This window comes from Pygocentrus nattereri, chromosome 16, assembly GCF_015220715.1.
Source record: "Pygocentrus nattereri isolate fPygNat1 chromosome 16, fPygNat1.pri, whole genome shotgun sequence".
In the NCBI taxonomy this organism is placed as follows: Eukaryota; Metazoa; Chordata; class Actinopteri; order Characiformes; family Serrasalmidae; genus Pygocentrus; species Pygocentrus nattereri.
The window spans coordinates 15395010-15419067 of NC_051226.1; the positions used below are offsets into that span (position 1 = coordinate 15395010).

At 39.5% G+C, this 24058-nt stretch overlaps 1 protein-coding gene across 6 annotated transcripts in view; it reads left to right on the plus strand.

Moving 5' to 3' along the window:
• Positions 1 to 2629: 2629 nt before the first annotated feature.
• The window catches only part of gria4b (glutamate receptor, ionotropic, AMPA 4b), a 127413-nt gene continuing 105984 nt past the window's right edge, over positions 2630 to 24058 (plus strand). For all 6 annotated transcript variants that reach the window (XM_017718911.2, XM_017718913.2, XM_017718910.2 and 3 more), the window contains exons 1-2: positions 2630 to 2894; positions 4652 to 4810. In XM_017718911.2, the coding sequence (XP_017574400.1) occupies positions 2807 to 2894; positions 4652 to 4810 (247 nt within the window). In that variant the 5' untranslated portion in view covers positions 2630 to 2806. The remainder of the gene's footprint in view (positions 2895 to 4651; positions 4811 to 24058) is intronic.

The following is a 24058-nucleotide window of genomic DNA, read 5'->3' on the forward strand; positions in this document are numbered from 1 at the left end:
AAAGCAGATATGTCTATTCGTTTGTAGCTCTGAAAGACCAGCATTTCTGTTCAGTTCTAGCTCAGTAAGGCAGATATGTCTATTCGTTTGTAGCTTTGAAAGACCAATATTTCTATTCAGTTCTTGCTCTGTAAGGCAGATATGTCTATTTGTTTGTAGCTCTGAAAGACCAGTATTTCTATTCAGTTCTAGCTCTGAAAGACCAATATTTCTATTCAGTTCTAGCTCTGAAAGACCAATATTTCTATTCAGTTTTAGCTCAGTAAGGCAGATATGTCTATTCATTTGTAGCTCTGAAAGACCAATATTTCTATTCAGTTTTAGCTGAGTAAGGCAGATATGTCTATTTGTTTGTAGCTCTGAAAGACCAGTATTTCTCTTCAGTTCTAGCTCAGTAAGGCAAATATGTCTGTTCAGTTCTAGCTTAGTAAGGCAGATATGTCTATTCATTCATAGCTCTGAAAGACCAGTATTTCTATTCAGTTCTAGCTCTGAAAGACCAATATTTCTATTCAGTTCTAGCTCTGAAAGACCAATATTTCTATTCAGTTTTAGCTCAGTAAGGCAGATATGTCTATTCATTTGTAGCTCTGAAAGACCAATATTTCTATTCAGTTTTAGCTGAGTAAGGCAGATATGTCTATTTGTTTGTAGCTCTGAAAGACCAGTATTTCTCTTCAGTTCTAGCTCAGTAAGGCAAATATGTCTGTTCAGTTCTAGCTTAGTAAGGCAGATATGTCTATTCATTCATAGCTCTGAAAGACCTGTATTTCTATTCAGTTCTAGCTCTGAAAGACCAATATTTCTATTCAGTTCTTGCTCTGTAAGGCAGATATGTTTATTCATTTGTAGCTCTGAGAGACCAGTATTTCTATTCAGTTCTAGCTCAGTAAGGCAGATATGTCTATTTGGTTCCAGCTCTGAAAGACCAATATTTCTATTCAGTTCTAGCTCAGTAAGGCAGATATGTCTGTTTGTAGCTCTGAAAGACCAATATTTCTATTCAGTTCTAGCTCTGTAAGGCAGATATGTCTGTTCCATTTTAGCTCTGAAAGGCAGATATTTCTATTCGGTTCTAGCTCTGAACGACCAAGTTTCTATTCAGTTCTAGATCAGTAAGGCAGGTGTCTTTTCCGTTCTAGCTCAGTAAGGCAGATATATCTATTCGTTTGTAGCTCTGAAAGACCAATGTTTCTATTTAGTTCTAGATCAGTAAGGCAGATATTTCTTTTCCGTTCTAGCTCTGTAAGGCAGATATGTCTATTTGTTTGTAGCTCTGAAAGACCAATATTTCTATTCAGTTCTAACTCAGTAAGGCAGATATGTCTATTCATTTGTGGCTCTGAAAGACCAATGTTTCTATTCAGTTCTAGATCAGTAAGGCAGATATGTCTATTCGTTTGTAGCTCTGAAAGACCAATGTTCCTATTCAGTTCTAGATCAGTAAGGCAGATATGTCTGTTCCATTTTAGCTCTGAAAGGCAGATATTTCTATTCTGTTCTAGCTCTGAAAGACCAATATTTCTATTCAGTTCTAGCTCAGTAAGGCAGATATGTCTATTTGGTTCTAGCTCTGAAAGACGAATATTTCTATTCAGTTCTAGATCAGTAAGGCAGATATTTGTTTTCCGTTCTAGCTGAGTTAGGCAGATATGTCTATTCGGTTCTAGCTCTGAAAGACCAATATTTCTATTCAGTTCTAGATCAGTAAGGCAGATATTTCTTTTCAGTTCTAGCTCTGTAAGGCAGCTATGTCTATTCGGATCTAGCTCTGAAAGACCAATATTTCTATTCAGTTCTAGATCAGTAAGGCAGATATGTCTTCCGTTCTAGCTCTGTAAGGCAGCTATGTCTATTCGGATCTAGCTCTGAAAGACCAATGTTTCTATTCAGTTCTAGATCAGTAAGGCAGATATTTCTTTTCAGTTCTAGCTCTAAAAGACCAATATTTCTATTCCGTTCTAGCTCTGTAAGGCAGATATGTCTGTTCGGTTCTAGCTTCGAAAGACCAATATTTCTATTCAGTTCTAGCTCAGTAAGGCAGATATGTCTATTTGGTTCTAGCTCTGAAAGACGAATATTTCTATTCAGTTCTAGATCAGTAAGGCAGATATTTGTTTTCCGTTCTAGCTGAGTTAGGCAGATATGTCTATTCGGTTCTAGCTCTGAAAGACCAATATTTCTATTCAGTTCTAGATCAGTAAGGCAGATATTTCTTTTCAGTTCTAGCTCTGTAAGGCAGCTATGTCTATTCGGATCTAGCTCTGAAAGACCAATATTTCTATTCAGTTCTAGATCAGTAAGGCAGATATGTCTTCCGTTCTAGCTCTGTAAGGCAGCTATGTCTATTCGGATCTAGCTCTGAAAGACCAATGTTTCTATTCAGTTCTAGATCAGTAAGGCAGATATTTCTTTTCAGTTCTAGCTCTAAAAGACCAATATTTCTATTCCGTTCTAGCTCTGTAAGGCAGATATGTCTGTTCGGTTCTAGCTTCGAAAGACAGTCAGTTCTATTCAGTCCTGGTTCAGACGGTGAGGCGCCCCTACCCAATCTCAGCGCAGGGGGCGTGGTTTGTCGGAATACAGGCGGGGAAAAAAGCCCCCGTCGCCTGTGCGCAGCTTCCTCCCCCATCCTGCATGTGGAGCGCGTACTGGCGAACGGAGTTGCACCAGGGTTTCGCGCCACTGCGGGGGCCAAAAAAACCCAGTAACAAAAATGGATTGCTAACATCGCTTCTCCTTTCTTGTCCTTTCTGCCACCTGACGTCATGCTCAATGTCTCGCAATAGTTTTTAACCCAACAAAAATGAGGATTTCTTGTCGTCGTCTTCTGCTGGTCTTCTCTTGCGTTTGGGGTCTCACTATGGGCGCCTTTCCGAGCAGCGTTCAGATCGGTGAGTGAACGGGGCTGCGCTGCTTTACGAGCCGCGAAAGAAACAAATGAAAGGTCGGGGCGTTTTATTCTTCCGCTGCCTCGTGTTTCTTTCCCCGCTCGACAAAGTGTAGGACGTGGATGCTTGAATGAGCCCGTGCGTTAAGGGCTTTGAGTCGCAAAATTGCTGCGAAAGGAACGTAGCATGTTCCGAGGAAACTGTGTTTGATGCATATTAAAGTGCGTTTGTTGAGACTAGTGGTGTTTTTTGAGGGGGGTGAACGCTGTGGCTGGTTTACTGAAGCGCACCGTGACAGCGCCACTGCAGTGGGTCCCTACGGCACTCTCCGGGATGCTCTCTCTCTCTCTCTCTCTCTCTCTCTCTCTCTCTCTCTCTGTCTCTCTCTCTCTCTCTCTCTCTCTCTCTCTCTCTCTCTCTCTCTCTCTCTCTCTCTCTGTGTCTGTGTCCCGCTCTCTCTGCTTGGATGGAGCAAGACGGAGACATTGAAAGTTTAGGGCGGGCGTCGGTTTTGGTTGCTTGGTTTTATCAGGCATTGAGTTTATGTGGCTTTAAGCGCGTATCAGTGCGCGGCGCGCGCTTTCTCGTTTCTCTAAAGTGCTTTTAATTAATGCCGCTGCTGCATCACGCCGTGGGGCGCGAGCTGCCCACTTTTTCTGGCCCCTGGAATGTCTCACATTTGACTGTAACTACATTGGGGTCAGCGGATCGCCCTTGGTGGGCAAAAGTCAATGTGCAGGTTCCAAACAGGGGGTCGTACTGGTTCAGTTTGGGGCCCAATTAGCTATGCGTGATGCTGGGTGCTTAAGAGCATCTCACTAGAATGTGTACTTTCCTCATTTGGGATGCTTTTGTTTTTTTCTCAAATGCTACATTTTGCATTTTGGGTTTCCATTAATTTGTCTTTTCCTCATCTAGGTAAACGACGTCGTCTACAATTATGGAACTGCCCTTTTCTGTGGTGCAGAGTGTAAAATCCCTGTTTTTTCAGATGTTTCCATCTTCAGTTTCCAATATTTTGCCCTTTTCCCTTTTCCTAGCCTTGGACATAATCAAACAACTGCCCTTTTGTATGGTGCAGAGTGGAATACCTTTTTTCTCTCCATTTCTGCATCCTTTTCAGGGCTTGACCGTTACTAATAATATTTTGAATGTATGTCCATCACTTTGTTCTCTTCCTCATCCTTGCAAAGGACACAAACAACTGTCCTCTTATAGGTGCAGAGTAATGTCCTCTCTCTCTCTCCATCTATCTCTCGATCTCTGTAATATTGTCACACGTTTCAAGTGTTTTGATGCTGTTTGCATTATGGGTTTTCTATTACTTTTGTCCTTTTCCTCATCTTAGTAAAGGACATAATCAAGCAACTGTCCTATTTTCTGGTGCAGTATATAATATCCATCTCCCTCCATCCCTCTTTCCGTCTCCGCAACATTATTCGGGCGCCTCACATGTTTCGATGCTGTCTGTATTTTGAGTTTCCATTATTTTGTCCTTTTTCTCATCTTGGTAAAGGGTTTAATCAAGACATTGTCCTCATTTTTGGTGCAGAGTATACTATCCATTTCTCTTTTTCTTTCTCCATCCCTCTCTTCATCTCTGCTGTGTTTTTCAGTTGTTTACAGTGATTCAAGGCTGTGTACATTTTGGGTTCCTGTGATTTTGTACTCTACCTTGTCTTTGTAAGGGGCATAATTAAGCAATTGTCTTCTTATCTGGTGCAGAATATAACATCCTACTCTGTGTCTCTCTCCTGCAGGCGGACTGTTTATCAGAAACACAGATCAGGAGTACACTGCCTTTCGCTTGGCCATATTTCTGCACAACACGAGCCCCAATGCATCGGAGGCACCCTTTAACCTGGTGCCCCACGTGGACAACATCGAGACGGCCAACAGTTTCGCCGTGACCAATGCCTGTGAGTCCATCCTGGAGTCTGGCTTACCAGCCGCTTTCATTTGAGCTGCTTAATTAGGCACAGGAAGAGGGGGAGGTGTTGTTGTGGAAAAGGTTGAAGTGGCAGCATTATGGTGGTTGGGGGGGGTGTTGGGGGGGCGGTGGGGTTTGACCTGAGCTGTTGTTGGAATTCAGTAATGGACAGCGGTGTGAGTGATATATATCTAAAGCACACAATAAGAAGAATAGCTGCTACCTGAGAAGAATGGTACAGTATATGCCCTGCACTGTGAGAGGGCACTTCCTGGACTGTGTCCAGCCAGTGCTTGTGTCTCTATGAGAGATCTATCCCCAGGCTCTCTACTGACACAAATAACAGGCTAAGTGCATTCACTCACAATGACACTGTATTGTGTGTGTGTTTGTGTTTGTGTGTGTGTGTGTGTGTGTATGCACCCGTGCCCCTGTAAAAAACGACATGCACTCTCTTCATTTCAGCGTGTGTTTCACGAACATGAGTGTATGAATGCATGCTTATTATGTGAGCTCGCACTGACATGCACCCGCATTGTGCAAATCAGCTTTTCATCTGTGCGTGTTTCTGCGGTTGCCCTATTTAGGTCTCTCAGTAGAGCAGGCTAGGTCTGTCATGGTTTGTTTGGAAAGAAGCTGCTGGTATGTCTCATGCTTATGCGATCTAGGCTTTGGCCCGAAGGAGAGAGAGAGAAAAAATGGTGGGTTGTTTTAGTGCCACCAAGAGAAATACAGAGAGGAGTTTGCACAATACCATTATTTTGACTTTGATACCTATACCAAGTGAAGTCTCAGTGCTTAATAGTCTACAGCACCAAGTGTTTTGTTTTTGGATTGAACACAGAAAAGCATTCAAAATGCTGTAGCTTAATTAGACCCTTAAATGTCCAGAACCATTTAGCGGGCTCCAATGGGGTTCAAACCATTATGCACTTCCTAAGAAAAACTCAGCCAGTTTATGTAGCGATTGAGTAATAAGTATTACAGTGTAGTAAGTCTGGGATGTAAAAGATGTTAATGTTTCAGCTCGCTTTTTAAATTCAGTTAATTTTGCAAAACACAAAACCCTTGTGTGTTAAATGCATCGAATAGTGTTAAATACATCAAATAAGTAAATCAATGCTTTAAAGAAGGCCTCATTCAGCATGTTCTGGGGGGATGAATAGTGAGATGAGGATGTAGGCATCACACTGTGTTTGAAACAAATTCAGAATCGCCTATATTTGGTTTTAAGACCACATGCTACTGGTTACAACTCCTAACCTTTATTTTTTGCTGTACTGTCCATGTCATTGAGTCACTCTTCATTTATTTAATTCCCAATCAAAACAGCATTTAAAACATAATTAATAATTATAGTGGAAGTGGGAATCCTAACAATTGTGCAAGACCTGGTTAACAACCAAAAATCAGATGAAGCTTTCATCATTAAGAGACTGAATATTGAATATTGAACCCCTTAAAATCCCAAGCTTATTAGATACTAAGGCTTATTATTCAGTAACTACAGAGACTTCAGTGCAAACTTACTAAGCTAGTCTTAGGTTAAAGAGGTGTGTAATAAAACTTTGGGGCCTGCTGGTGGGCCATTTAGGGGGGTTATGTTTTCTTGGATTGTTAGAAGCAGAAAATTCAAACAAGACTAACCTTTGGAGGTGTAAAAAAAAAAAAAAACATTTGAAGAACTGAAAGTCTCCAAAAATGAATGGAAGCTGTAATAAAGGCAAAGGGTGGACACAGAAAATACTGAAAGAAGAAAATTATTTCATATTCAATTTTTGAGGCTTCTGTGTAAATTTCTGTCAAATATAGGTTTTCTGCTTTTTTCCTGAATCTCTTGTACTTAATGGTCATTTTTTTACTGGAAATTAAACAATTAAAGGTTGGTCTCTGACTTTTGCACACAGTATGCTAATGGGTGTGCCTGTCCAAGTCAAATATCATGTGCAGTTGGTTTTGTCTGTAGACAGGATATAAAGATAATGTCAGCCTATATATATATAAAGAATTGGGAGTTTTAAAATGTAAAGGTTTGAATTGTTTACCATGTTGTATAGCTGAAAAGGCTTTGAATCTTCAGCTACATTTTGCAGCACTATTCCAGGGCAGTCTGGGCCAGTAAGGGCCTTCTTCGTGCTGCTGTCACAGTAAAGCTCCCCCACTATCCTCTCCCACATTCAGGCTTTTGTCACTTCCTATCAGGCTCAGGCGCGCCAGCGTAAGGTCAGTGCGGAGCAGCCATCACATCAGCCAGCCACAGCTCAGCTCTGGCCCACGCCTCTGCTTCAGCTGCTTCCGCAGCGTAATGCTCAGCTCTGAATGCCCTTTATCTTTTCACTCCATCTGGGATTTCCAGCACACAGACTGAGGCTGCACAATGTATTGTTTGTTCATCATTGTTATGATATTGGCCTTTGCAACACTGACAACACAGAAGGCTGCAATATGTAAATGAGCCCTCTAACTACAGTGTTTTTCTTTACTCTCTACTGTACATGTATTATTTTAGTTAGGGTAATGTAGGCAAGTCTTTAAAGGGCCCATATCACAGAAAACTGAATTTTACTTGTTTTTGTTTTAAAGAAAACAGTTTGATGTAATATGCAAATTTATTAAAGCTACCAAACCGTTCACTCCTCACACAATAAGGTCCATGTAAGGAAACTAACCTGCAAAAATAGCCTAATTTGAGTTTGGTGTTTTAATGACATCACAACCGTCATTGCATTTACATGTATCCACCTATTAAGCTTACAGCAGTTTAGCTCCACCAATTCACACTAAAGTTATAAGGAGTGTTTCAGGCCAGATTATTTATTGAATGAGGCAAGATTGAGGGTGTCCAATCAGAACACTTGTCACATTGGTCATTTACATTTGTCACATTGATTGATGATATTTTTCCATAATAAGCTATACAGTGTACTTTAAGCAAGAAGATGCTATTAAATGCTAAACATTATTCTGTAATTGCCTATTTATAGTAATTTTTTGGGATTTTTCTTTAAATATAAGACATCCTTCAACAATTTTTATATGAAAGGAAATAGTGATACCCAACTTCCAAAATTTTGAATATTAGTGTACATATCTTAAAGGCACAGAACCAAAAACTCCTTAACCCCTTAAAATGTCATACTACATACTAAGGCCAATCATTCAGCAACTACGCTGACTACTGTGTAAATTGGCTGAGCTTAGTATGTAGTAAAACTTGTAGTAAATGTGTAGTAAAACTTGGGACCCGCCGAAGGGTCCTCACAATTTAAGAGGTTATTTCTTGAGAAAGTGAGGTTGGAAATGGTCTTTAAATTAAGACTGAAAACAATAAAATACATTATGGCATCGTGAGTGTGCAGCATGCATAGATATAGTCATAATATGCAGCAGTAAAATCACAATACTGCATCTGCCTGAGCTCAAACAAGTAAAACACATTTTCAATATGTATGCTTGTGGTGTTGGGTGTGTCTAGCAATGAAATCCCTGGAATGGACTTGTCACTCTATGCCAGTGTAATAGACACTGCAATTCATCAAAGCAAGACTTCTGTTGGTGATGGATTATCACTGCATTTTCACTAAATACTTACAATAGAAGTACTAAAAATACCTGTTTTGTATATTAACATGCATTATGTTCTAATAACCAACCAGCAGCTGAGTTATTAGCGTCCTCTGCAGTGTAAACGTTACTAATGGTTTGTGTGTTATCACAATGCAGAAAATTCATGATACCACATCTTCCCTGCTGCTCATACTTTCTGCTTTGGAGCCTTTATCCTATGAAATAATGTGCCATGTTCTCAGTGTTTCAAGGACCTGTTCATAAAGATAAAGATAGGCCGGCTTCTGGGTAATAATGATAGATTTGATGCAGAATTTATGTGGCTCGTTTAATTTGCTCGTCAGATTAAATGCACACAAGTGTGGTACCAGTAATTCATGCTGGCTCTGATAAATGCTGGTGTCATTACTGTGTATGAACAATCGGTTTCAGTTAAGAAGATTAGCCACTCAGTCAATTACTCGCCATTTTGTGCCCTGTGTAAATCATAGTGGAGAACTAATGTCTTAAAACTAAAGGTATCAAAAGAAGTTCTTTAGAGAGTTGTCATGAAAGAACCATATTTTGTTCCCTAAAGAACCTGTCAGTGGGTGATTGTTTATATACATACTTTTAAGATGTGCAATTGTGAACCTTTTAAAAGCTTGAAGAACCTCAACATGATGTAAACGTTCTTTATCATTGGAAGGATTTACCTGCCCTCTAAGAAATAAAACTGTGTCATAGAGCAAGATATGGCAGTGACATAGTAGAACCACTTCCTTCTTAAAGAACCATTTAGTAGTTTTTTATTTAAATGATTATTTTTGTCAGTGGGACCACTTTACCATAAGACTACCCTTATAAAGCATTTGTGAATTATTAAAATTAGTTAATTAATGGCAGAGGTGGCCTAAAAACCCATGCTCAAGTAAAAGTATTAGTGTTTGGGTAAAATTTTGACTCCAGTAAAAGTACTTTTCCAAAAAACTATTTGAGTAGATGTATAATGAGTCAAAAACTACTTTTTGTATAATGTATAATGGGTCAAAAAAAGGCACTTAGAAACTTATGTAACTGCAGTGGAGCCATCAGCATAGGAACTGAAGATGAACAAGGATGAAGATCTTTTTGGGATTCTTTTGGGCTAAAAGAAAATGCTGTGACCCCAAAGTCAGAGGTGCGAGCAGTTTGAAAGTCAGAGGTGCGAGCAGTTTGAAAGTCAGTGGTGCGAGCAGTTTGAAAGTCAGAGGTGCGAGCAGTTTGAAAGCAGTAAAGATTTTGTTATTGACAAAACATTATGAATTTAAGCAGATAAAGGGAATTATTGACTGAATATGAGTGGCAAAATGTTCAAATGAGTAAAAAGTAGATTCCTTTACTCACTAATCTACTGAAGTAAAAGCATTATTATTTGAAAACACTGAGGGTACATCAGTATTTTTCTGAACTACATCCCCACCTCTGATGAATGGTTATCACTTAGGTCATAACCTAATTGAACCTTACACGGTCAAACCTTAGACCTTGCTGGTTACTTTATCTTACTCTTTTTTCTCCATTAGTCAGCATTATACCTGTCAGTGCCATCATATTCGTCAGATATAACAGGTCACTGTTGCCCATTTTATTTCTGTTATAATTGCTTGATTAATGATTTTAAGGTGTACAGTTTTAGAGAAAAAAAATGGTATGGAGTCTTTACTTTATGTTGAGGTTCTTTAAAGGTTTGTCAGACTGGCACATCTCATTTACAAGAAAAAGAACCATCCATGGTTCTTATACGACACTCCAGAACTGTACAGCCAACCCAAGAAACTTTAAGGAATCTTTATTTGTGATAATGTACCCTTATATCCTGGTAGCTTTCATGGTGCAGCCTATTCATCCTTAGTGTCTTGCTCTCTTTTTTTTCTCCTCATTTCTTCTGCTGGGCATGGCTCGGCTTGCAGTTTGTTGCACATGAGGGCTTTTATTCCTCATTGGGGAGCCGTGGCTGCCACGAGTAGGATGAGTAGAGGACAGATTATTCGCTCATGATGATTTCTCTGTCTTACGTAGTCCTTCTCCAACCTCCCTTCCCTCAATGCCGCTGTGATAGTTCATACAATCAATGGCTGAATTAAGCAGAGAACAGTGAGCATGTGCTGTAGCCAATGAGCGAGTGACACTTTACCACAGACTAGCAGGACTTCCTGTGACCTTCATGGGGGAAATTCTCTCTTTGGCTTTTTTTCTTTTTTATCCCAAGCCAAGTGCAGATGCAGCAGAATGGCAGCGTTGTTGAGCCTCCTCTCTGTGTAATTCTGTTGCAGCTGAGTCAAGTTTCTCTCCGACGGTGCTATCAGTTCCTATGATAGCATCACCGCATCGCCACACTAGCGTATCCCGCTCACCACTGAGCTCAAGCTCAAGCTATTCACTCGTTGCATGGGGGAATTCAGCTGCTCTTCACATTGCGCTGCTTCGAGTGCTCCGCTCCAAGCTGAAGTGATGTTTTGCGCCTCCTTTCAAATCCTCTAAATATCATACTTCACTTTTTTTTGCAGTCAAGGGCCGAAAATCTAATCTTTTGCTTTTTTGTGTCATTGGGCTTGGGCATTCTCTAGTGTTGAATCAGCTGAACTGCTGAACTAAACAGAGATCAGAGCAGAAAACCATGTGCATCTTTAGGCCCTAGATGTGTCAGCCATTAGACTGAGGATTTGAATGACAAAAATTAGGCCTTTAATTGTTTATTAGTGTTATTGGGATCACTAGCATCATGTATTATACATTTTGTATCCTACAAGGTACATTTGTCATTTGCTGCCTAAATATAAAAAGTCCTGGAGCAGCACAGCATCGCCAGCAGACTTGCCAAGGGCAGTAGTTGCCCAAGGGCTCAGTCAGGTACACCCAGTCAGTCTTGGGATTTGAAGCCACGGCATTATTCTACCTCATATGTGCACTGTTTGGATCTTTAATATTGAATATTTATACAGTAATATGTCTGTAACTGTGCATAACTTCAATATTTACACTGTAACTACGCTCATCACCCATTGCACATCTGTTTTTGTAAGAAGAAAATGTAGAAAATGGAATGGAAATCGACCCAGATTATCTTTGTGTGAATTGTTGTGACACTGTGTTGAGCTGCTAGTGAGTAATGATGGATGAGAGGTTAGGGAGTGAGAACCCTCTGCTGTGAAAACAATTCACACCTCTCCACAAAAGCTGCTGTGCCTAGGTAGAACAGATAGCACAACTGCAGCTTTCTTGTTATAAAAATTATGGACAAGTATTTAAAAACAGCATTTAAACACAATAAAAACAATTCTAGAAATGTTAACTTGCAGGAAAAATACATAGTTAGACTCAGGGACCTCCAAACAAGTGCAAATTCCCTTTAATGGCTACTGAGAAAATGGGTTACGTAATGTAGAGGTTCTACACCTGTACACCAGATTTTTCTTAGAACTGTACATCCAAACCAAGAACCATTTAGGGACGTTTTGTATTGTAGATTACAGTGAATTTGGATTTGTAGATTATTCTCTGTGTTGAGTATTTTACATGCTATATGTACTTAGATTCATAATATACTATATATTATAATTTATGGACCTGCACAAAGACAATTTCCTCATACGTCTTGTTTTTGGCACATGAAAAAAAATCTGATTTTGATTCAATAGGCATGAAATTCTGTTCATGCTGGACAATTGCTTAACACATGCTGGACTTGTATGAGAGCTTATTGTAGTGTAGTTTGCAGACATCCTTCAACAATAGCTTTTCTTTTTATATGCAAAATCCTTTCTCCTCCATGAGCGGCTGTCTCATTTGATTTCTTTATGGGGAAGACTCTTCCTGCTATGTTTGTTCTGTCCACACTGAAGACTCTGTGACAAACAGAACTGGAGTGCGCATATATTTATGCATGTGTTTGAAGCCATGGTGTCCCTTGTGTCGCAGTGCTGCTCGCAGAAGGCTTTGTCTTCCATGTGCATTGGCTACCAGAAATCAGAGCAGAGCGCAGGAGCCAGGCAGTGACGTTGAATGCCAGGGGCTTGTGGAGGGACTGTTTCTGCAGATAGGAAGCTTCTGTGAACAGCATTCCAGCCAGTATCGCTTCATCTCTTGCTACCACAGTTGGTGCAGCACCCTGTCTCTCTCGCAGGCCCTCTTTCCTCTCTTACTTTCATTGTTGTACAGGGACAATGTTTGCATAAGTCGACAGTGCAGAGGGATATATTAACTATATCAGTTTAATGGTATTGATGTCATACAACTATACAGATTTTTAACTTCAGCTGCATTGATAGACTTAAACAGCAATGTTTGTCATTTGCTGGGTGATTTGGATTATTTTGAGAGAACTATTCAAAATATGAAAAAAGTCATAATGATTTCAATAGAGTATAAAAAAAATTATTAACTTTTGAAACAGTCTATGGAAATTTAAAACTATACCTTAGGGTCTCTCAGTTACCATCTTTCATGTAGATCACTGTCAATGATCAAACTTAGTCATCTAGTCAACTTTGTCCACCTATCAGAGTGCAGTGGGCAGGGAGGGGGCAGGGCTTTTTTCAAAGTAGTTGCCATTAGAGATGGAATATCAGTATTGATGGTCATTGGACTGATATCAGCAGCAAATGTTGGATTGAATGTCAGAGAGAAAAGGAATGAATCTGATACAATCCTGTAACAAATATGTCCTGAAATAAAGCACAGTCACACTGTGTGAAGATTAGCTGTGTATTTCTTCCTGTGGATAGAAGAGTGTTGGGGTAATTTGAGTATGATAACCTACTTTTATTTGCTTTAGTATTTCAGTGAAACATATCTTATTTAAAGCATAGTCATATTTCATATAATTATCTGTACCAATACTGAAGGTTTCGAGATCAGTATTGGTATCAAAAAAGAAAAAGTGGTGTTGTGACATCAGTTATTGTGTGTGATTATCAGACTGAATTTGTTAGAAAGCTGGTAGGGAAAGCATTGATTACACTTTTAAAAATGATATGGCTTGAAATTAGAGATATCATATCAGTATCAAAGGTAGAAAACATCTAATTGCTACTTTGATTTCAATTGCAGTCGTTTTCTATAAATCAGCCTCCTTTTTGTCCCAGTAAAACAACACATTCATTTTTTCTAGCATGAGGATTGAACACAGACTGCCTGTTAGTTATAGATGTGTTATGTACAGAACACATGGGAGTTTAGTTGTTTTCAGTGAATCTAACACAGTTACGGGCAGCACACAAACTCTGCATTATTAGGTTGAATGTCCTTGCTTAAAGTCTGTGAAGGCTTTATAATATAGGCTATAATTAAAAATGCAGCTTTTGCTATTTGACAAATATATTCTTTCAAATTGTGATTTTGACATAAAAACTATTCAGCTCTAACTTATGGGAATTAGGCTGACTTTGACAAGAAAATGCAGGATATCAGAGGGAAAAAAATATTCCAGTCCTGTAACAAGACTAACCTGAGAACAGTTATTCATGTCAAACCAACATGAGTAGTATACACTTAAAAGACTGCAGAACTCAGACTTTTAAAAGACATTCTTTCTGTCAAAACCTTCGTTGTAACAGAACAGAGCAGAATACCATCTGATATGATATATTTAGAAAACATATTGATATTGAACTTTAATATGGCCAACGCTGTCAGCAGTAATTCTTGAGCAGTGATGGGTGATACAATTCAGTATCACAGTATTTTCAAACATATCACTGTGTCTAGGTGTCAAATGATATTTGTCAATATTCGTAGTTTCACAGAATATATTCAAGTTAATGAATCCAAAGCCTTGTAATCTGTGCTAAAATAATCTGTGACAAATCATATCACACTACAGTGAATTGTACAGTTTTTGACATCTATCAGTAAAAAACAAAAAAATCACATCCATTTTGTGACACCAGTACTGGTATATGAGTATGGATAATGTATCACCCAGTATAGCTACTGAATCAATAGTAGCCTCCTGCAAGCAGCTGCAGTGGGAGGGAGGTGGAGGTGAGAAGTCTTCAGTGATCTGGAGATATTTGACGGAGAGAGGAGGAGATGTATTGTGTGGGAGAAAGGAAAAGGCCTGAGGAATAGTGAGGTTAATCTGCTTCCTACTTACAGCAGTTCTGATTGACAGGATGCTATCTCATTCATCAGTAATCCTGACCGTATTCAAATACACACAGCTCAAGTGAGAACAGCCACATTCAATATTCATATTCATGTTCAGTATTCGCCATTCTGTCTGCATGTGCGTGCACATCCTTAACTGTTAGGCATTAGGAGTTACTCTTGTCATTTTGCATGTTTTGTTTACTTTCTAAGTGAAAGTTTTTCATGTTCAATTACTGTTTATTTGCTGAATTGAATGAAAAGGCAAATGGAAACATAAGGTGGGGGGGTATAAAATGCAACCTGTGCTAAAGTTATGGCACATTTTATATTTTGTCATTTCTTTGTAATATGCTAAGTTCAACAAATCGTGCACCAAAATTTGCAGAGCAATGCCATATTTAGGTGTTTTGTCTGTAGCAGATGTGGTAGCTTACTTTAAGTTAGACAGTCAACAAAACATATAATTTAACCAGAGGACTTCAAACTTTTTCATATGACCATAGAGCACATTTCCCAAATTCCACTTCAGTATGAAAAAAAAAAAGATAAAACCATGGCTTTTCTTTACAGTTAACAATATATAACTTGAAACTGAATAATAATACAATATCTTCTGTTCTATATACCAACACAAAACCAACATTAATCGGAAGTTTAGAATCCACAGTTTTGACTGAATTTCTGTGCTTGTTTCAATGAGCTACAAGTGGGAAAGAATTAATGATGATGTAAGGAGAAGTATTTTAAGACCTATAAAGTATATGGAACCTAGGAGAGTTATTTGTCCAAATTGATAATCCATTATTTCTTCTGAAACTAAGAGTATTAACTGAAGGTTTGTCCTCTCTTGGCTACAGTAATAGCCTCTACTCTTCTGGGAACAAGAGTTTGGAACGTTACTGTGAGGATTTGAGTGCATTCAGCCTCTTTAGTGAGGTCAGGTACTGATGCTGGATGGTTCGTTCTGGATCACAAATGTCACTCCAACTCATCCCAAAGGTATTTACTGCTCCACCACCATATAGAACAGTTTCAGTGCACAATGCCGAAGAGCATTATATCCTTCTTGCTGAGGCTTGGCATTGGGCATGGTGACATTAGGCTCAGGTGCAGATGCCTCACAGTTTCACATTCTATTGTCAGCGCTTTTCTGTGGAGATACAAGCTGTGTTTGAGCACTTTTGTCAGAACTGGGTGCATCACAAAGCAGCTGAGTTCACTAATTAGTAGGGGTGTCTGGATACCTTTGTACATATAGTGTATGTTCACATCCCACTTTGGCTGCATCCTGCATTTTTCTGCATTTTAATTTATATGTCGCAGTGCGTGTTGGTGTCTGTGTGCTTATGTGCCCTACACTTCTTTTTTTTTTAACATTCTGCTGAAGCGTTTCCTCTCTTGCCCCTGGAGATGGGGCTCTGAGCAGTCTGTAAGTGGTCTGGATTCTACTCCTGATGAGACCTCTCCAGCGGCCGTGTCTCTGCAGCTCTGTCCTGCAGTTTGAGATGGTTGGGATCGGGTCCTCTCTCATCAGCAGGCTGCTGTCTCCAGCAGAGCTCACACGCTGAGCTCCCTGAAGAATCTGTCACTGCAGGATGAGCTTAGGGCTCCTAGGGGTGATGGTGGTGTGATTGTATGGAAAGAAGGTTTCATGCTTTTCCAGTGACAGTTTAAAGAATCTCAGGTGGTTTTTAATCTAGGCTGCATCTCATTTGTTGGCGTGTTTGAAAATAATCTGATATGCATCCCTCTTCTGTTTATCCTTACTTTTTTTTATTGTGCCTTATAGACTGATTTTGAATAAATTAGCTCTATTCTGATCAGCTGCTCTGTATTGTGCCTCATTCAGAAAGCATTCAGAGCTGCTTAAAACTGAGTTGGTAAATGAGTTGGTTCTTGTGTCATCACAGAAGCAGCTCATTCAAAACAGACAGCATAGTTTCCGTATATGGACTGCGTGGACTGTGGAGTGAATGGTATGTTTTTAAACTTTAACCCCTTGCTTAGCCAGGACCAAAAGTTTTGTTACACACTCCTATAACCTAGGAAGAGCTCAACCAGTTTGCATTGAAGCCTGGTAGATACTAAATAATAAGCCTTAGTATGTAATAGGCCTGGGATGTTAAGAGGTTAACAGTGTTTACATATTACTACAAACTTATTTGTTGTAATATTTAAAGTTTTATTTTAAAAAAAGTGGGGGAAATGTGGTTTTCCATTATCTGCCCTTTAAAGCAAATCTGCACACCATAAAAGCCGGTGAAAGCCAGAAGCTTAACAGACTGGAACTCTCTCCCACAGGATATACATAATATTGACTTTCTTCCTACCTTAAATTCCTGCCTTAAAATGCACCTTTTCAGACTGGCTTATTTAGTCTGTTCCTGACTCTAATGGCTACACGTAAATTAAGTCTTGCACTTATGTTGATTTTATACCTATATTTATTTTATGAACTTAGTGCTCCTAAATGGGGAAGGGTGGCAGATATGGCCTGTCATGATATTAACTACTGTTAACTAATTTGTGCAGAAATAGTTTAATGTTGATTGTTATTTTGTGGTTAAGAGCACTAAAAAACTCAAGTATTTAAAAGGCTGTGTGTTAAATGCTGAGATCTCCTTTAGAGGCTATAACACTTGGCACTAGCTCTACAGAAAGAGTAACTAATCACAGTTATACTATTGATTATCACAGACAGTAATTTTATTGCCATGAAGATATGACATCCTGGCGATGCTGAAACACACTTATAATACAACCCCAATTCCAATGAATTTAGGACGTTGTGTAAAACATAAATAAAAACAGAATACGATGATTTGCAAATCCTTTTCAACCTATATTCAATTGAATACACTACAAAGACAAGATATTAATGTTCAAACGGATAAACTTTATTGTTTTTTGCAAATATTCACTCATTTTGAATTTGATGCCTGCAACATGTTCCAAAGAAGCTGGGACAGGGGCAACAAAAGACTGGGAAAGTTGAGGAATGCTCAAAAAACATCTGTTTGGAACATTCCACAGGTGAACAGGTTAATTGGAAACAGGTGAGTGTCATGATTGGGTAAAAATGGGGCATCCCTGAAAGGCTCAGTCATTCACAAGCAAGGATGGGGCGAGGTTCACCACTTTGTGAACAACTGCGTGAGCAAATAGTCCAACAGTTTAAGAACAACATTTCTCAATGTGCAATTGCAAGGAATTTAGGGATTTCATCATCTACAGTCCATAATATCAAAAGATTCAGAGAATCTCTGCAAGTAAGCGGCAAGGCAGAAAACCAACATTGAATGCCCGTGACCTTCCATCCCTCAGGCAGCACTGCATTAAAAACCGACATCATTCTGTAATGGATATTACTACATGGGCTCAGGAACACGTCAGAAAACCATTGTCAGTGAACACACTTCGTCTCTCCATCTTCAGCCGGCTTCTCTGGGCCTGAGCTCATCTGAGATGGACTGACACAAAGTGGAAAAGTGTCCTGTGGTCTGACGAGTCCACATTTCAAATTGTTTTTGGAAATCATGGACGTCGTGTCCTCCAGGCCAAAGAGGAAAAGGACTGTCTGGATTGTTATCAGCGAAAAGTTGGTAAAGATGTGTAAGTGACATGGGTAACTTACACATCTGAGAAGGCACCATTAATGCTGAAAGGTACATACAGGTTTTGGAGCAACATATGCTGCCATCCAAGCAACGTCTTTTTCAGGAAGGTCCCTGCTTATTTCAGCAAGACAGTGCCAAGCCACATTCTGCACGTGTTGCAACAGTATGGCTTCGTGGTAAAAGAGTGCGGGTACTAGACTGGCCTGCCTGCAGTCCAGAACTGTCTCCCATTGAAAATGTGTGGTGCATTATGAAGCGCAAAATACGACAACGGAGACCCTGGACTGTTGATCAACTGAAGTTGTACATCAAGCAAGAATGGCAAAGAATTCCACCTACAAAGCTTCAACAATTACTGTCCTTAGTTCCCAAATGCTTATTGAGTTTGTTAAAAGGAAAGGTGATGTAACACAGTGGTAAACATGCCCCAACTTCTTTGGAACGTGTTGCAGGCCACAAATTCAAAATGAGTGAATATTTGCAAGAAACAATAAAGTTTATCCATTTGAACATTAAATATCTTGTCTTTGTAGTGTATTCAATTTAATATAGGTTGAAAAGTATTTGCAAATCATTGTATTCTGTTTTTATTTATGTTTTACACAATGTCCTAAATTCTTTGGAATTGGGGTTGCAGTATAAGTACAGGGAAATACACCAAAATGATCGTCTCTGCTGCATGATGAATTGTATTGTTACAAGAGGCGATGAAAGAGCACAGCAAATAACTTAACCATTTGGCTAAACTGCCAATTATGAAATATGCACATGCACAGCTGAAAAATGACTCTGTTCTGAACTACTGGCCTATAATAATACTTGATGATTATTCTCACTCGCTATGTTGTGTGTAAAATGTGTGAAGCAGTAATGGCTACTAACAAACCACTATCACCATAAAAGGCGTTTTAAGGAATTAAATACATATTTTATAATTTTTGCAGACATATATAGACATAGATAATAGAAACATTGGCATTTATAGAAAAAGCATATAAAGTAACGCTGACAGTTGGCTGGTTAATTGTTTTAGAAAAAAGGCTGTACTTGTGACTCTCTCAGTCAGAGATGCACCAGTTTAATCATAATTCATCACTTCTCATATTGACTTTATGATATCTAACAGCTTTATTGAAAATTGCGTTTTATGTACATTTTGTGCAGCCATAACTGCCCATATGCTGCACAGATAGAGATTACTTTGAAAAACTAGTATTCCTTGTAGCCAGACAAGGCAGGCAGCATACATACATAGTATTGCAGGGCTGACTGACTGTGTCCCACAGAGCAATCGTCATATTGCTGTTCCTCAGTCACACACATGCATCGTCACTTACACACACATACCCAGACATAAAAATTCATTGGGCAGTATTCTCTTCACAGTCATGGCTTTTATTTGAGGCCTGTGTGCTAGCTGTCTACTTCTCCTCTCCTCTGACCTCACTGTGCAGCCGTCTTTGTCAAAACTATATTTCTCCCAGTGATTAAAAGCCCCTGGATGTCCTTCAGTGCTCCCTCCATAAATCCTTGAACCATGGGCCAGATATTTTTTTTCCCTCGGAATTCTATTCGGTGTGCTCCATCGCGGCTATCTTTGTGCCTGGCCAGGTATCTGCACTGATTAGAGCCTTTGTACTTGCCTCAAAGTGCCTCGCTCTGCTGAGCAGCTGCGTCTGTCAGGGCCAAGTAGATTCGATCCATTCAAACCTTCTGAACCTTTTTCAAAATGCCTCTTCTCCAGGCCTGTGGGACGCTAACCCATGGCATCGTCAGCCGTCTTTCAAGCTGTGCTCCAGAAACATGGCAGTGCTGATGTGATGGATCACCTCAGTCCCATGCACAGGGCCGGCGAGGCAGCGGCATTGACGCTGGGGGACAGGAGCTGCCTGTCAGGCCTCCTCCCTCCTCTGGCAGGTCCCATGCATTGTCAGCCTCCTTTCATCACCTGCCAGCAGATCCGACTGCCTCTACAATCAAGAACTAGACACACGGTCTCTTTGCATGAGTATGGAAGAGTAGATGTGTGCGAACATGTTGTTTAAATATGTGCGAGGGGAATTAGAGCTAGGCAACATAGCCAAAATTCAAGTCCCAATATTTCAAGAGTTTCATTCTAAAATGTTGTATATCAATTCGTAACAAGAATATGCTTGAAAAGAATAACAATTGCCATGACGTCATTTCTCTAAAGAATAATCATAGTATAATATTGAATTTCTTAAAGTTTCTTAAAAAAAGAAAATTCATTGTTTTGGAATGAATCTTTTCATCCCTGGTCAAATGACCTGCTTGGTTTTTTAAGTGGAAATAACTTTAAATTTATTAGGGCCTTCTTCTGCTAATTTTGGTGCACAAGTTGCTAAGTTTAACATATTAGAAAAAAACCAAAAATGAATAATAGAGGATATTTTAATATTGAAAATGTTGGCATGCTGTCTTACATATCACTGAAAACACAGATCATTAAGTGTCATTTTGCTTTGTATATGGTAGCATTTTTAGCCTGCATGGGCACTACAGTAACAATAGCATTAATAAAGCTGGGCAAAATATGGGCACAGTCTTAAATGGCTTCCTACTCCCTATGAAGTGCACACTGCACAGTATATGACAGGTTCTACTCACAAGACTCACAAGTGAATGTCTAAGTGAAAGTCAATTATATTCAGTCAAAACAAAATAAAACATTCTATTTAATATTTATTGCACTATTTAAGTGTGGAACCAGTATTTGCATGGGCTATGCAGTATATAGGGAGAAGGGTTGTCATGATATGCATGTTAATTTACATTTTTTGGATGATACATGCTGTGAATTCAAATGTGGTTAGAATTCATGGTCTTAAAATAGGTGAGAACGTTAATGTTTCTCTAGTTTTATTTAACACAGTTGATTATATTCCTAAAATTGATATACAGAATGTCACTGCTCAGCTGTAAAACTTGGCTTGGTTAGCCAAACCTGTATGAATAATTAGTCCAGCTTTTTGAAATGGTAAGGTTTCTCAGTCAAGTACAATAATGACGGGCAAAGAATGGTAGAACAAACTGTGACAGAGTGCTGACATTGCCTAATATGAGGATCAAATACCTGTACTAATACCTTAACTAATTTGTGGAATCACCAAAAGTGTCATTTACCTGTGCAAGGAGAAAATGCAAAAGTTAAAGTTAGCAAACGTCTTATTCAAAATTTCTGTTCAACTATAAATAGAGCTTTTAACAAGAAGATGGCCAACTTCTCGTGGAGAAAACATGAGTTTCAGCAGCTACCTTCCCCTACAGGGTTCATGCAGCCACTAAGTGCTGATTCTGAACAGCAAAACAAAAAACTCACTCCGAGGGGATGTTAATAGCTACCTTTTTGCACCTCTGTGTCCACCACTGTCCACCACTATTCGGTTGTTTTTTTGGAGTGATTGAGCCACGTAAAAAAGCCCCCTCTCACTCATATCATCCAGAATGTTTTCACTCCCTTAGAAAGATAATAGTGTTAACCTAGGAAAGAGATTAAGACCGCTAAGTAGTTTATGCATTCAAAACTACTTTATGATGGTGTGCATGGCTGGTGCATTTTCATGATTTGCTAAAATTTGAGCAGATCTGATGAATGTTTCTCCAAGCTAATCTGCTAATACAACATCATAAAAAGATAGGCATGTGGGGTCCAGAATGGGCAGCATTGTAAACATAGTGTATTGTATGAATGCATGACAGTGTGACAGTGAACCATGGAACATGCACAGTGCAGATCGGCTAGTGTGCTGGAGGAGTTGTCGAAGTTCAAACCTTTCTGCTACCACCAGAGGAATAGAGGAGCAGAGAGTATAGTTTTATTGTTATAGTTTTATCACCAGGGTCTAGGGACCAGACATTATCTGTGGAGACATGGAGCAAACAGCGGCTCCAGTGGGATATTAGCTGTACCAGCTCTAAGCCACTGTACAATAGAGGATGGTAGTGATTTGAAAAATGTCTGAATTACATCACTAATTGAATAAGTGGAGCCAGCATGAGAAGCTGTTCTTTTTGTTTGGGGCTTTCATTTGATAAGATTAAGTTGACCTGAGGCAAGGTGGAGCTGCTTTCCACATCATATATCTTTTCATTTGACACTATCCCTCACAGGGTTAAAGGAACTGTGATCATTCTGCCTGACACACTTCCCTCCAGCAGATCAAGAATTGATGCATAAATCACCCATGTGCCTCTCTCTCTTGGACAATACCTGTTCCTCTCAGTCTTATTCCTAGGCGGTCAATAAAATACTTTGATGCTAGCAATGGTTGGATATTACAGCACAAATAAATGTTCTATGTGAGGTTATAAAATCAGATTGCTGTTATTTGTTGCAGTACATCTGCAATGCCCTTGACTTCTAAAACGGTCACAGGTCCCACCCCAGCGCATAACAGTGTTGCAAAGGCTATCTAGTATATCAAGCAGCTAGTCCTGTTTACGGTGAGTGATGGACTGGTGTGTAGTAAGCAGAATGAAAGGCTTTGGATGAAGGAATGGGGGAATGCCAGGAAAAGCTGACACAGGAGAGAAGGTGAATAAACAGCCTTCAGTGAGGGATAGCATAGCTAACTAGACCAGACAGGTTTATTACTCCAGGCTTTGTTTGGAAATGTTGTCTTATGTCTTCTGAAGGTTGAATATTTTCACTTTGAACTTGGCTCTAATGTGCTACCATCAAAGTACAGTCAAAGAGTATAGCTGGCCTTATATTGGAGGTGCTCATACACCACCAGAAGAGGGAATGATTTATTCCATGGTTAGAGAGCACATATTTCCAGCCAATAGTATATCATGAATGTAAGGCAACTCAGAAATAACAAATGCAAATGTATCTTTGCTGAGATCCATTTTTTGTCAAACGAATTGAATGCTTTTGCTGAGAGTTCAGTCAGTTAGAGGAGTGTCAAGTGTCTGGCTGCAATAAACATGGGCCTGAATTTAAGTGTTGTCAGTTACGAGGTACTGGATATTATGCTGGAAAAAGTAATGCACCGAATTCACTTCATTCAAGTGTGTATATCATTTCAAAATTAATGTATCACAAGGAAAATCAAAGCAGAGGTGGAACGATACACGTTTTCAGGTTTGGCATGTTTTAGGATTCATTTACATTTTACATTTACAGCATTTAGCAGACGCTCATATCCAGAGCGACTTACAAACAGTGCTTTGTCTATCTAGAGAAAGTATCTTGCTAGTTACCAATAGGTTAGGGAAAAAGACAAAAAGATACTGCTAGAAACAAAAGTCACTGTAGATACAGAGAGAAAAGGAACAGAGTTGAGCACAGAACTCTGTGCTGTACAGTACAATACAGTAAACTACAATACACAGTGCATTCAACAAAAACTACAATACACAGTGCAATAAAATAAAATATAATATATAAGTGCAGCACAATATATTGCAAACAATACTTAATTCAATGCTCATTTAAGAGCTGTGTGAAGAGATGTAACTTCAGTCTGCGTTTGAAAACAGCAAGAGACTCTGCTGTACGGACAGCCAGGGGGAGTTCATTCCACCACTTGGGCGCCAGTACAGAGAACATTCTCGACGCTTGTCTTCCATGCGCCTTGAAGGATGGCGGGTCAAGCCGAGCTGTACTCGAAGCTCGAAGGGCTCGTGGTACAGTTTGAGATTTCACCATTGCCATCAAGTAGGTAGGGGCTGGTGCATTTTTGGCTTTGTAGGTAAGCATTAGGGTTTTAAATCTGATGCACGCAGCTACAGGAAGCCAGTGAAGGGAGCGCAGCAGTGGGGTGACGTGGCTGAACTTGGGGAGATTGAAGACGAGTCGTGCTGCCACATTCCAAAGTTGAGATTCAATTAAATTTTTGAAGCCCAAAAAATCATAACCTATACTTTTTAAGTGATTTCAGAAACTCACCCACCACCCACTTTACTATAGAACACAC